Source organism: Lepus europaeus, chromosome 8, assembly GCF_033115175.1.
Source record: "Lepus europaeus isolate LE1 chromosome 8, mLepTim1.pri, whole genome shotgun sequence".
In the NCBI taxonomy this organism is placed as follows: domain Eukaryota; kingdom Metazoa; phylum Chordata; class Mammalia; order Lagomorpha; family Leporidae; genus Lepus; species Lepus europaeus.
In genome coordinates this window covers 48,958,153-48,971,355 of record NC_084834.1, presented here as the reverse complement: position 1 = coordinate 48,971,355, position 13,203 = coordinate 48,958,153, and the positions used below count along the sequence as shown (strand labels likewise).

Sequence of the window (13,203 nt, the reverse complement as noted above, 5' to 3'; positions counted from 1 at the left end):
TCACAGTAGACAGAAGCCCTATATATACATATATATTTATGTATGTATGTGTGTGTGTGTAAAGTATATGGAAAAGTTATGATTGGTTCTCAAAACTTAATATTCAACTACAAACTCACATTACAGAAAAATTTTCATGAATTTAAGGAGCAGGTATCAGCCTTCAGTTGTTTTCATCTTTTAGGAAGGAAATGGGAACTCATATTCTAGAGAAAACCCTGATGTAAGGAAGTGGAATGGTCTTCAATTGCTTTTACTTTAGGAAATAAGTGAAAATCCACAATAGTTCTCACAGTAGTGTGAAATCATATCAATATAAATACTGAGGGGGAGGTTTTATTTATCCTTTTTACAGGTTAAACATTCCTAATCTGAAAATTCAAAATCCTAAATGCTTCAAAATCCAAAATATTCTGAGTACTAACACACACACACACACAAAATCTTGAATTTTAGAACATAAACATTTTTGGTTATTTTTTAAAAAATTATTTATTTATTTGAAAGGCAGATTTATGGGGGAGGGTGGAGAAAGAGAGAGAGAATTTTATACCCACTCCCCAAATGGCCACAATGGCCAAGACTGGGTCAGGGAGAACACTGGAGCCTGGAACTCCATCCAGCCCTCTCACATGGATGGCAGGGGCTCAGGTACTTGGGCCATCTTCTGATACTTTCCCAGGCACATCATCAGGGAGCTTGATAGGAAGTGGAGCAGCTGTGACTCAAACTGGCACTCATATGGGATACTGGCATTGCAGGCAGTGGCTTAACCTACTGTGCCACAATGTCAGCCCCTACAATTTCTGGATTTTAGAACGGGGGGTTGGGTCAATCAATAAAGTCTATGCAAATATTCTCAACTCAAAAAAAGTTTAAAGTTGAAACACTCTGGCCCTAAGTATCTCAGATAAGGGATATTTATTTATTTATTTATTTTATCTTTTATTTAATGAATATAAATTTCCAAAGTACAGCTTATGGATTACAATGGCTTCCCCCCCCCCCAACTTCCCTCCCACTCGCAACCCACCCCTTTCCCGCTCTCTCTCCCCCACCATTCACATCAAGATTCATTTTCAATTCTCTTTATATACAGAAAATCTGTTTAGTATATATAAAGTAAAGATTTCAACAGTTTGCCCTCACATAGCAACACAAAGTGAAAAATACTGTTGGAGTACTAGTTATAGCATTAAATCACAGTGTACAACACATTAATGACAGAGATCCTACATGATATTTTTTTTAAAAAAATTGATTAATTTCTATGTAATTTCCAATTTAACACCAAGGTTTTTTTTTCCATTTTCAATTATCTTTATATATAGGAGATTGATTCAGTATATACTAAGTAAAGATTTCATCAGTTTGCACCCAAACAGAAACACAAAGTGTAAAATACTGTTTCAGTACTAGCTATAGCATTACTTCACATTGGACAAGACATTAAGGACAGATTCCACATGGGATGTAAGTACACAGTGACTCTTGATGTTGATTTAACAATTTGACATTCTTGTTTATGGCGTCAGTAATCTCCATAGGCTCTAGTCATGAGTTGCCAAGGCTATGGAAGCCTTTAGGGTTCGCCGACTTCGATCTTATTCCAACAGGGTCATAGTGAAAGTGGAAGTTCTCTCCTCCCTTCAGAGAAAGGTACCTCCTTCTTTGATGGCCCCGTTCTTTCCACTGGCATCTCACTCAAAGAGATCTTTCATTTAGGTCTTCTTCTTTTTTTTTTTTTTTCCCCAGAGTGTCTTGGCTTTCCAAGCCTAAAATACTCTCATGGGCTCTTCAGCCAGATCCAAATGCCTCAAGGGCTGATTCTGAGCCAGAGTGTTATTTAGGACATCTGCCATTCTACGAGTCTGCTGTGTCTCCCACTTCCCATGTTGGATCGTTCTCTCCCTTTCTGATTCTATCAGTTAGTATTAGCAGACATTAGTCTTGTTTGTGTGATTCCTTTGACTCTTAGACCTATCAGTGTGATCAATTGTGAACTGAAATCAATCACAGGGACTAGCAAGATGGCATTGGTACATGCCACCTTGATGGGATTGTACTGGACATCCCTGGCACTTTTCTAACTCCATCGTTTGGGGCAAGTCCGATTGAGCATGTCCCCAATTGTACATCTCCTCCCTCTTTTTTTTCTCACTCTTATATTTAACAGGGATCACTTTTCAGTTAAAATTTCAACACCTAAGAATAATTGTGTGTTAATTACAGAGTTCAACCACTAGTACTAGAACAAAAAAATACTAAAATGGACAAAGTATTACGTTATACAACAACAGTCAGCACAGGAGCTGATCAAGTTACTGTTTCTCATAGTGTCTATTTCACTTCCACAGGTTTTCCCTTGGTGCTCAGTTAGTTGTCGCCGATTAGGGAGAACATATGATATTTGTCTCTTTGGGACTGGCTTAATTCACTCTCATCAGCATGATGTTTTCAGATTCCTCCATCTTGTTGTAAATGACCGTATTTCATTGTTTTTGACTGCTGTACAGTATTCTATAGAGTACATATCCCATAATTTCTTTATCCAGTCTACTGTTGATGGGCATTTGGGTTGGTTCCAAGTCTTAGCTATTGTGAATTGATCTGCAATAAACATTAATGTGCAGATGCCTTTTTTGTTTGCCAATTTAATTTCCTTTGGGTAAATTCCAAGGAGTGGGATGGCTGGGTTGAATGGTAGGGTTATGTTCAGGTTTCTGAGGAATCTCCAGACTGACTTCCATAGTGGCTTTACCAGTTTGCATTCCCACCAACAGTGGGTTTGTGTCCCTTTCCCCCCACATCTCTCCAGCATCTTTTGTTGGTAGATTTCTGAATGTGAGCCATTCTAACCGGGGTGAGGTGAAACCTCATTGTGGTTTTGATTTGCATTTCCCTGATTGCTAGTGATCTTGAACATTTTTTCATGTGTCTGTTGGCCATTTGGATTTCCTCTTTGAAAAGATGTCTGTCGAGGTCCTTGGCCCATCTATTAAGTGGGTTGTTTGTCTTGATGTTGTGGAGTTTCTTGATTTCTTTGTAGGTTCTGGTTATCAGCCCTTTATCTGTTAGGTAGTTTGCAAATATTTTTTCCCATTCTGTCAGTTTCCTATTCACTCTCCTGATTGTTTCTTTTGAAGTACAGAAACTTCTCAATTTGATGCAATCCCAAATGTTAATTTTGGCTTTGACTGCCTGTGCCTCTGGGGTCTTTTCCAAGAAGTCTTTGCCAGTACCTATCTTGCAGGGTTTCTCCAATGCTCTCTAATAATTTGATGGTGTCGGGTCGTAGATTTAAGTCTTTAATCCATGTTGATTGAATTTTTGTGTAAGGTGAAAGGTAGGGATCTTGCTTCATGATTCTGCATGTGGAAATCCAGTTTTCCCAGCACCATTTATTGAACAGACTGTCCTTACCCCAGGGATTGGTTTTGGTTCCTTGATCAAATATGAGTTGGCTGTAGATGTTTGGGTTGATTTCTGGTGTTTCTATTCTGTTCCATTGGTCTATCCATCTGTTTCTGTACCAGTACCATGCTGTTTTGATAACTACTGCCCTGTAGTATATCCTGAAATCTGGTATTGTGATGCCTCTGGCTTTGTTTTTGTTGTACAAGATTGCTTTAGCTATTCGAGGTCTTCTGTGTCTCCATATGAATTTCAGCATCATTTTCTCCAGATCTGAGAAGAATACCTTTGGTATTTTGATTGGTATCGCATTGAATCTGTAAATTGCTTTTGGGAAAATGGACATTTTGATGATGTTGATTCTTCCAATCCATGAGCATGGAAGATTTTTCCATTTTTGTGGTATCCTCTTCTATTTCTTTCTTTAAGGTCTTGTAATTTTCATCGTAGAGATCTTTAATGTCCTTGGTTAAGTTTATTCCAAGGTATTTGATTGTTTTTGTAGCTACTGTGAATGGGAATGAACTCAGAAGTTCTTCTTCAGCTGTGGCACTGCCTGTGTATACAAAGACTGTTGATTTTTGTGCATTGATTTTATATCCTGCTACTTTGCCAAACTCTTCTATGAGTTCCAATAGTCTCTTAGTAGAGTTCTTTGGGTCCCCTAAATAAAGAATCATATCATCTGCAAAGAGGGATAGTTTGAGTTCTTCCTTCCCAATTTGTATCCAGAAGGGATATGTATCCTGCATCTTAAAATGCATGACTGAGCTAAAGTGAAGTAAAATCTTATAAATGGACATTTGGAGATTCTATGACTGCTTACAACCCTTGTCTCTTCTTTTAAGGAACAGTGTTTTTTTTCTTCATACTATTTTTTAAACCTTTACTTAGTGTAGGGTTAACTTTATGATGATTAAGTGAAAACAGAAATTTGTAAAAACTCAGAGTGGGAATAGAAGAGGGAGGAGGAAGGGTTGGAGCACGGGCAGGAGGGAGGGAAGGGTGGGAAGAATCACTATATTCCTAAATCTGTATTTATGAAATATATGAAACTTGTATAACTTAAATAAAAAAAAAACTTATAAATGTAGGAAACATCAACAAGTAATCATTTTCTCCTCATCCCTGAGAAAAATGTGAACATACAACTGAAGATAAATCCTATAAATGTGAAAAACGTGGGAAAGCCTTCAGCTTTCTCAAACATTCACATGTGAGAGAAACATTATGCATAAAAGAAATGGGGGAAGTAGTCTGTGCCTGCATCCTTTCGGAAATGTGTGGAATGCACCAGAAAAACATTTTATGAATATAAGGAACATGTTTAAGACTTTCATTTCTCTTTTTGCTGTACAAAGAAAAATTTGTACTACAGAGACCATCTGAATTAAAACAAACATGGGGAGGCTTTTATTCACTATTTTTCCCTAAAGTACATATGGGTGGGGTGCAGCACTGTGGCTTAGTGGGTATGGGCACCAGACCAAGTCCCACCTGCTCCACTTCCACTTCTCTGCCATGGCCTGAGTAAGCAGCAGAAGATGGTCCAAATCCTTGGGCCCCTACATCTGTGTGGGGGACCTGGAGGAAGCTCTTTGTTCCTGGCTTCGGATTAGTCCAGCTCTGGCTGTTGTGGACATCTGGAGAGTGAACCAGGGGATGGAAGATCTCTTGCTCTCTGCCTCTGCCTCTTTGTAATTCTGCCTTTTAAATAAATAAACATTTTTTAGAAAAAAGTACATATGGGTATACATGCTGAAGAGAAATCCTATGAATGTGGGTTATTGGGAGTGGTCTTAAACCATGATCGTTGCCTTACCATGTAAAAAAAAAAATGTAGTGAGGAGAGCGGCAAGATGGTGGAATAGGAAGGGAGTACATTTATAGTTCGGCAAGACACAGGTTAATAAAAGTGGAGATACTGCAGGGTCAAGGAAAAGTAGGGGAAGAAACAGCAGAGGAAACTCTTCCGGAACTAGTGATTCACAGTGGACCTGCGTGGAGAGCGAGGGAGCCCAAGTTCGGGACACCAGCGGCAGACTCAACACACCAGCGCTGGAACGCGAGGTGAGCCGAACCACAATAGCCCGAGACACCAGCGGGCAAGCAGAAAGAGGAGACTAGAGGGAACGAGGCTTGAAAATCCTTGGGGAAAAGTTCACCAGGCTAACTAGAAGAGAGAGAGGAAAAAAAAAAAGTGACCGATACGGACACGAGTTTCTCTCTCTCTGCTCACCCCTCAAAGGCGAGCAAGACAAAGAGCAGGCGCCATTTTGGACATACGTCATAAGCAGGGCGACCTCAGGTCTGCACCGGCCCTGAGCCTAGCAGAAAAACCTGACTCTGGGGGGAGGGGTGAAATAACAGGAGATTAGGATCTAACTTGGCAACCCAGTGGGAGACTGCAGGAGAATTGGAGCCCACACCGAGGGCAGCAGAGATTCCCTGTGTGGTCCTTGGGAAAGAGCTTCCGATCTCTGGCTCCTGTGGGTATATCATTTGCCTGCTAACTACCTCCAATTATGTTCAGCTGTGCGGAATTACTTCCCTTTTGAATAAAAAAAAAGAAAGAAAGAAAGAAAGAAAGAGAGAGAGAGAGAGAGAGAGAGAGAGATTTACCACACCTAACCTGGGAGTGTCATCTTTGACACACCCTCAACCCTGAGGAACCAAACCCAGCTCTCAGTCCACACTCATCTCAAGCCTCTAAGGCTCCACCGAAAGCAGACAGTCCACTTAATATAGAGCCATAGTGTAACAAGAAAAAACACCACAGTGAAGAAACCAAATGTCTCCAACATGCCATACAACAAATGCAAAAACTGAGGTAATAAGAACAAGGAAGACACTATGATGCCCCCAAATGAAAAAGACACCCCAATTCAAGATTATGAAGATGATGAGATAGAAGAAATGCAAGAAGCGGATCTCAAAAAATTGATAAGAACATTAAGAAGTTCTCAAAAACAAATTCTTGAACTACAGAAATCCTTAATGGACAAGATAGAAAATCTCTCTCGTGAAAATGAAATATTAAGGAGGAATCAAAATGAAATGAAACAACTAGTAGAACAAGAAACTGTGATAGTGACAAAAAACCACAATGAAATGAAGAATTCAATAGATCTAATGACAAACACATTAGAGAGCCTTAAAAACAGAATGGGTGAAGCAGAAGAGAGAATATCAGACTTAGAAGACAGAGAACAGGAAAGGAAACAGGCAAACCAAAGAAAAGAAGAAGAAATTAGAAATCTAAAAAATATTGTCAGGAATCTACAGGATACTATTAAAAAACCCAACATTCGTGTTCTAGGAGTTCCTGAAGGCATGGAGAAGGAGAAAGGATTAGAAGGCATTTTCAGTGAGATACTAGCAGAAAATTTCCCAGGTTTGGAGAAGGACAGAGGCATCTTAGTACAGGAAGCTTATAGAACCCCTAATAAACATGACCAAAAGAGATCCTCACCACGACACGTTGTAATCAAACTCACCACAGTGAAACATAAAGAAAAGATTCTAAAAGGTGCAAGAGAGAAACATCAGATTACTCTCAGAGGATCTCCAATTAGACTCACAGCAGACTTCTCATCAGAAACCCTACAAGCTAGAAAGGAATGGTGAGAAACAGCCCAGGTACTAAGAGAGAAAAACTGCCAGCCCAGAATATTATTTATATCCTGCAAAGCTCTCATTTGTGAATGAAGGTGAAATTAAGACTTTTCAAAGCAAACAGAAATTGAAAGAATTTGTTGCCACTCATCCTGCCCTGCAAAAGATGCTTAAAGACGTGTTACACACAGAAACACAGAAACATGGTCATCAATATGAAAGAAGGTAAAGGAAGGAAACCTCACAGCAAAAGATCACAGGAAGCTCAATTTCTCTTTGACATAGAATTAAACTCTGATGCTCTGTTAAAGCAATGTGCTAAAGTAATCTATTATGTTCTCTTGATGTCTGTTAAATTCTAATTGTTCAAAAACAGCTGAATTTTTATTAAGAGCTGTGGGTTATTTAAATATGTGCTTATTTTCAAAGATTTGAATAATCACCTTTTAACAGTGATCAAATTTGGTCTATGTTATGTCATGATTTTAAGGAATCTTATTTCAACCAGATATTTTGGATTTTGAGCCTTCTTGGCATTCTTGACAGGCATTCAAAAAATCAAAGTTTCAAACAATCTGGTCTCTAAAATTTCCAGTAAATCCTGGACTTTGGTTTTTCCAGTTTGGGCCCAAATGAAAAAATCGAAGGACCTATGTCTCTCATCTTATAGAGACACCAACTAATCAGTCTATTTGGAGTATATTAGAAGGACTGTCAATATATGATGTAGTACCAGACTTTAAGTTTCTATAATGGAAAATGCTATTAATACAAATGTTTGAGAATTAAAAAGTCTAATGATCTTGTGTTGCTAGACATGATAGTTATCTTAATGAGAAAGCCCCAGAGGCCTAAAGGGTTAAATACTTGTAAAATCCTACAGGTGCTTTCAAAAATACTGTGAAGTAAGCAAGTGCCTCTTGTAGGTTGATGAGTTTATAATTTTAAACATGGCGACTTAAAGTCTTTTGTCATCCACAGTTATATATGATTTGCTGCTCATAAAACTAAAGCGTTGTTGGTTCTGTGTTTAGCTGTCCTCCTATAGGTTCCTATGGACTTTTTCCAGCCACTTCTATTGTATTCAATACTTTGGGATGGCTCTGTAAACAGATGAAGCCAATAATGTATTAACAGTACCAACTGAGAGAAAGTATGGTTAACTGAGGTTACTAAAAACAAAAAGCAATTCAAATCAATTGGCAATCGACAAAAAGAGTTAAAGATTTTAAAATCTATTATTAAAATTGCTATATTGGTCTATTATGCTATGTTATATGTATGTACATATTGTATGTCCACATGGGGAAATTTTATTAAGAGTTTTATTTTAAATGGCTTATAGATAAGATTGTCCATAAATTTAAGCTGCTAAAATTAATCAAAGATACATTTTAATTCGTGTGACCTGAATCTGTGTATCATATGTTTTAGACTTGTTGGTAGAAAGAAACTAAAAACATTTTATATGGTTGTGCTTAAGTTTACTGGTTAAACAAACTACACCATGTTAGATATTTAAGAGGTGTTTCCAAATACATGATTCTTTAAATTTATAGAAGGCATCAGATCTTCTGGTAAATGTTTTCTTAAGTTGTTATCTAATGGTTGAAACGGTTTGCTAAGTATTCATGCTATTGTCAGCAAGCGATCTAGGACTTGCTCCCTCATTTCTCTATTCTAAGCCCAACTTGTTCTTTCATTTCTCTATTCTCTTCAAGGTAGGAAACGAATTCTATTATGAAGGAATCTGTAGGATGCACAATTTAATCTTTAGACCTTATAAAAGAGATGGCTAACATTTTTCTGTAATAGCATAGCCAAAATAAGAACTTAAATAATAATCTCATAGCTAGATTCACTTCGCCATCAGTGAAGTATACAGTAAGTAGAAAAAAAACCTCCCTTTCAGACCAAAGGGAAAGAAAGTTTTAAAGTGAGAATATAATTTTCCTCATGGGCATTGTCTACCTTAGAAAAACTACTACAGAACATGCCTGTGACTATAAACTTGTAGTTCAGGCCACCGAAGATTAGAGATGGGACTTGCGCACTCCCTTGACTTGCATCCTCTGGTCTGCTTTAACACAAACCAGGAGGAAAAGAAAGCTAGACATCAGAAGCAATGGGTGGCAGGCCTATTACTGGCTGATCTGTACAGTGATCTGCCCTCAAGGAGACCCAACAGGCCAGTCCACTGCAGTGGCTTTCAATGTGGTAAGCCTGGGCTTCAGCAGAAGTCAGCTTGTGAAGAGCCCTGGCAGCTCTGCCAAGAGTTGGATCACTGGAAATGGACCTGCCCTGGAGTCGAAGGATGCCCAGGTCAGAGCCACAGATCTTATTGGCTCTAAGCTGAAAAGCCCTTCACTCAGCCCAACTTCCAAAGTGACCACTGCAGCTGAGGGGATGGCCAAGTAGGGTCAGCAACATTGAAAGCAGAACTGTAAATTTCTTGTTAGAGATGCCACCTGCCTTTACCTGGCCAGCTCTCCTCCCAGGCCAGCCAAGTAATGAAAGTCAACAGAGTGCCTTCCCCTAGGAATTTCACACCTCCTTTAGGATATACCCCATGTGAAGAGATAGATAGGTCTGGGCCTCTTAACTTACAAGGCCTAAAGCCCACCAGATTATTATCAAGCCCCTTCTATCAGGTTCTATTTGCCTCTCAATCAGAAAACTTAATTGTAGCTTAGACAGCACCTTTCTTAGCTCCTCTAATAATGACTCTGTCCTTTGTTCTAGACCCTGTCTAGCGTACTTGGGCCTCATTCCTTTGTAATCATAACCTCTACTCTACCACCAATGGCTCTACTCCCAACCTGTGTGTACTGATGGTCCTCTTCCCCACTTAATGCTGTATAATTGTTCAAACCTGGTAAATGCCACTCTTAGGATCATTGGTTACTATCCTCACTCTGTCTTTTATGTTTGTCTAAATATGAGCAGAGTCGGCAAACTTGGAAGGCTTCCATAGCCTTGGCAACTCATGACGACAGCCTAGGGTGGTTACTGGTGCCATAAACTAGAGTGTCAATTTGTTGGGTCAACAACAGGAGCCACTGTGCACTTGCTCCTCATGTGGGATCTCTGTCCTTAATGTGCTGTACATTTTGATTTAATGCTATAACTAGTACTCAAACAGTATGTTTCACTTTGTGTTGCTATGTGGGTGCAAACTGTTGAAATCTTTATACTAAATTGATCTTCTGTATATAAAGAGAATTGAAAATGAATCTTGATGTGAATGGAAGGGGAGAGGGAGCGGGAGAGGGGAGGGTTGCGGGAGGGAGGGAAGTTATGGGGGGGAAGCCATTGTAATCCATAAGCTGTACACTGGAAATTTATATTCATTAAATAAAAGTTAAAAAAAAAAGAAAAAAATGTAGTGGAATAAACTGGCTTTACCTACATACTTAAGAGTATCTCCATGATCAGATTACCTGAGTAGATTATTGAAAAATATACATGTATATGTTCATGAAACAAATCTGCAGGATCTCCTTTTTAAAAAACCTTATTAAATAAGCACATATTTTAAAGAAATGAAATTATCTTCATTTATAAAATCTCTTACCCCATGAAAATATATAACTATTACATGTTAGTAAAATATTTAAAAATAAATTAAAAATATATCTTTTAAACTTATATACAGAGATTAAGATTTTCTGCAATTCAAGTAAGATTTACTACAATAAGTAACTCTGTAAGGAGAAGAGGTAGGAAAATATTTTGAAGGAATTTGTAATAGCATAAATCTATCATTTTTAGATGATGTAATAAAAATATGATATATCATTACAGAATATTAAATAACAGAAAAATACTATGTACAATCAGTATAAAAGCAATAATTATAAATAAGTACTATAACAGCTGTATAGTTAGTACAAAAAAATCAACCTTATGAACACCATATTTAACGTCCAGAAAAGATACATTTAAAGTAAAATCCGTTCTTCCCGAAGAAATCATATTAAATTAAATTTAAAATTAAATCCTTGCTGCCTGTCCTGAAAAAAATTAGCTTTCAGAAATCATAGGTCCTAAAATTTTTTAAAGTGTTTTACCCAAAAATGATAGACAATCTGTCAAAGATTGGGCAAATTCTGAAGATGTGATCACAGAAAATCCAAAACAAAAACTTACTTCATCTCAAGTTGTTTTAGCCTATTTTCCGCTCTCTTAAGTCTTAGCTGAAGATCATCTCTTGAACGCTCGGCAACCAGGCACCTTTGGTGCATTTCCTCCAGTTTTCTGTAATCACTTTCATTTACTCTGCCTTCACGGTAGATCTGCAGGAGAGGGTGATATGTGTATTACCTTACTGAAGGAAACGGTCTTAATATAGTACACAGTCTAGCAACTAAATCAATGATAAGAAATAAAAAGCCACGATCATGTGTTCATCTATTCTCACTATAATATCTTAACATAATAATTAATCTTGTTTGTTTTACATTTACAAAATAAAATGCTGGAAACTGACATAAAATAATTATTTTTGAAATCATTTATGCTTATTATAAACTCTTCAAATAACCAGAAACATTAAGCAGCTGAAGTTAAAAAAAACAAATACTGCAAATGCCATCTTAGCAATAATCACTGGCAACTGTTTTGATGAACACTTAAAAACAATTCTCCATTCCATTAATCAAAAACAATGATCCAGGCAGTGGTGCAATGAGCAGAGCTACCTGAACGTTACTCCAGAATCTTCCTCAAAGTTACCTGGACAATGATCTATCTGGAGTGATGGTTCTCATTGCTCCAGTAGGAGTGCTGAATCTGCTTAGCTTCTTATGAGACTGGGCATCCTCTCATAGACCTTGGGCTGTATGTAACATCCCGAGGAACCCAAGGGCTCCAGGTGCTAGATAGCTCACACTTTCAGACAAAGCCTATACACAACTACCCTCAAAATCCAAATTCCTTGGCCAAGTGACCTGTGTCTTCTCCACTTATAAGACTTTGTCACTCCTGTGTTATAAACAGATAGAACAGCAGCACATCAGTGTTCTGGTATAAGAAGACAGAACTACACTACAGTCCCAGCATTAATTTGACTTTAGAATGGTGGCCTATAGGACAGTAGAAAGGGGAGCTATGTTTTCACTTTTATTGCTGTCTTTAGCCCTTTTTTAAAAAGTATTTTTATTTTATTTTATTTATTTGAAAGGCAGAGTCACAGAGAGAATAGAAGAAGAAAAAAAAGAAGCAGAGATAGCTCTTCCATCTGTTGGTTTGCTACCCAGATGGTCATAATAGCTAGGACTGGGCCAGGCCGAAGCCAGAAGCTAGAAGCTTCTTCTGGGTCTCCCACATGGGTGCAGAGGTCCAAGGACTTGGACCATCTTCCACTGCTTTCCCAGGTATACTGGCAAGGAGCTGGATTGGAAGTGGAGCAGCCAGGACTCAAACCATCACCAATATGGGATGCTGGTGCTGCAGGCAGCGGCTTAACCCATTATGACACAGTTCTGACCCCTAGCCTTAGAAGTCTTAATCCGTGCCCCTTCTCACTGCTAAACCTATTCCTTAACCTAGGACATGTGATGTTACAAAATTCATCTAAATCCTGATGTATAACATGTGGCAAGCTGAATGAGATCTCTGACATGACACATGCAAAATCAGAAGGAATCCACCATGCAGAAGAATGGTGAACATAAAGGTCCTACTTGGAATGCATATCTACATTTTTTTTTTCCCAAAATAGGATGGTATGCTATGTTTTACTTTGTAAATTACTCTTTTTTATTTATTTATTATTTATTTATTTATTTATTTTTTGACAGGCAGAGTTAGACAGTAAGAGAGAGAGACAGAGAGAAAGGTCTTCCTTCCGTTGGTTCACCCCGCAAATGGCTGTTATGGCCGGTGCGCTGCGCTGATCTGAAGCCACGAGCCAGGTGCTTCCTCCTGGTCTCCCATAAGAGTGCAGGGCCCAAGCACTTGGGCCATCCTCCACTGCACTCCTGGGCCACAGCAGAGAGCTGGACTGGAAGAGAAACAACTGGGACAGAATCCGGCGCCCCAACCGGGACTAGAACCTGGGGTGCCGACGCTGCAGGCGAGGATTAGCCAAGTGAGCCGTGGCGCTGGCCCAGTAAATCACTCTTTTACTATTTGATGTTGCCATGATTTTTCCATGTCAAGAATAGAGGTATC

The 13,203-nt window shown here is 38.6% G+C and overlaps 1 protein-coding gene across 1 annotated transcript in view; it reads right to left on the bottom strand.

Annotated features, from left to right (window-relative positions):
• Positions 1-13,203, bottom strand: part of SCLT1 (sodium channel and clathrin linker 1) — a 308,272-nt gene that overhangs the window by 84,518 nt on the left and 210,551 nt on the right. The window contains exon 16 of the mRNA XM_062199088.1: positions 11,179-11,324. Coding sequence (XP_062055072.1) covers positions 11,179-11,324 — 146 coding nt within the window. The remainder of the gene's footprint in view (positions 1-11,178; positions 11,325-13,203) is intronic.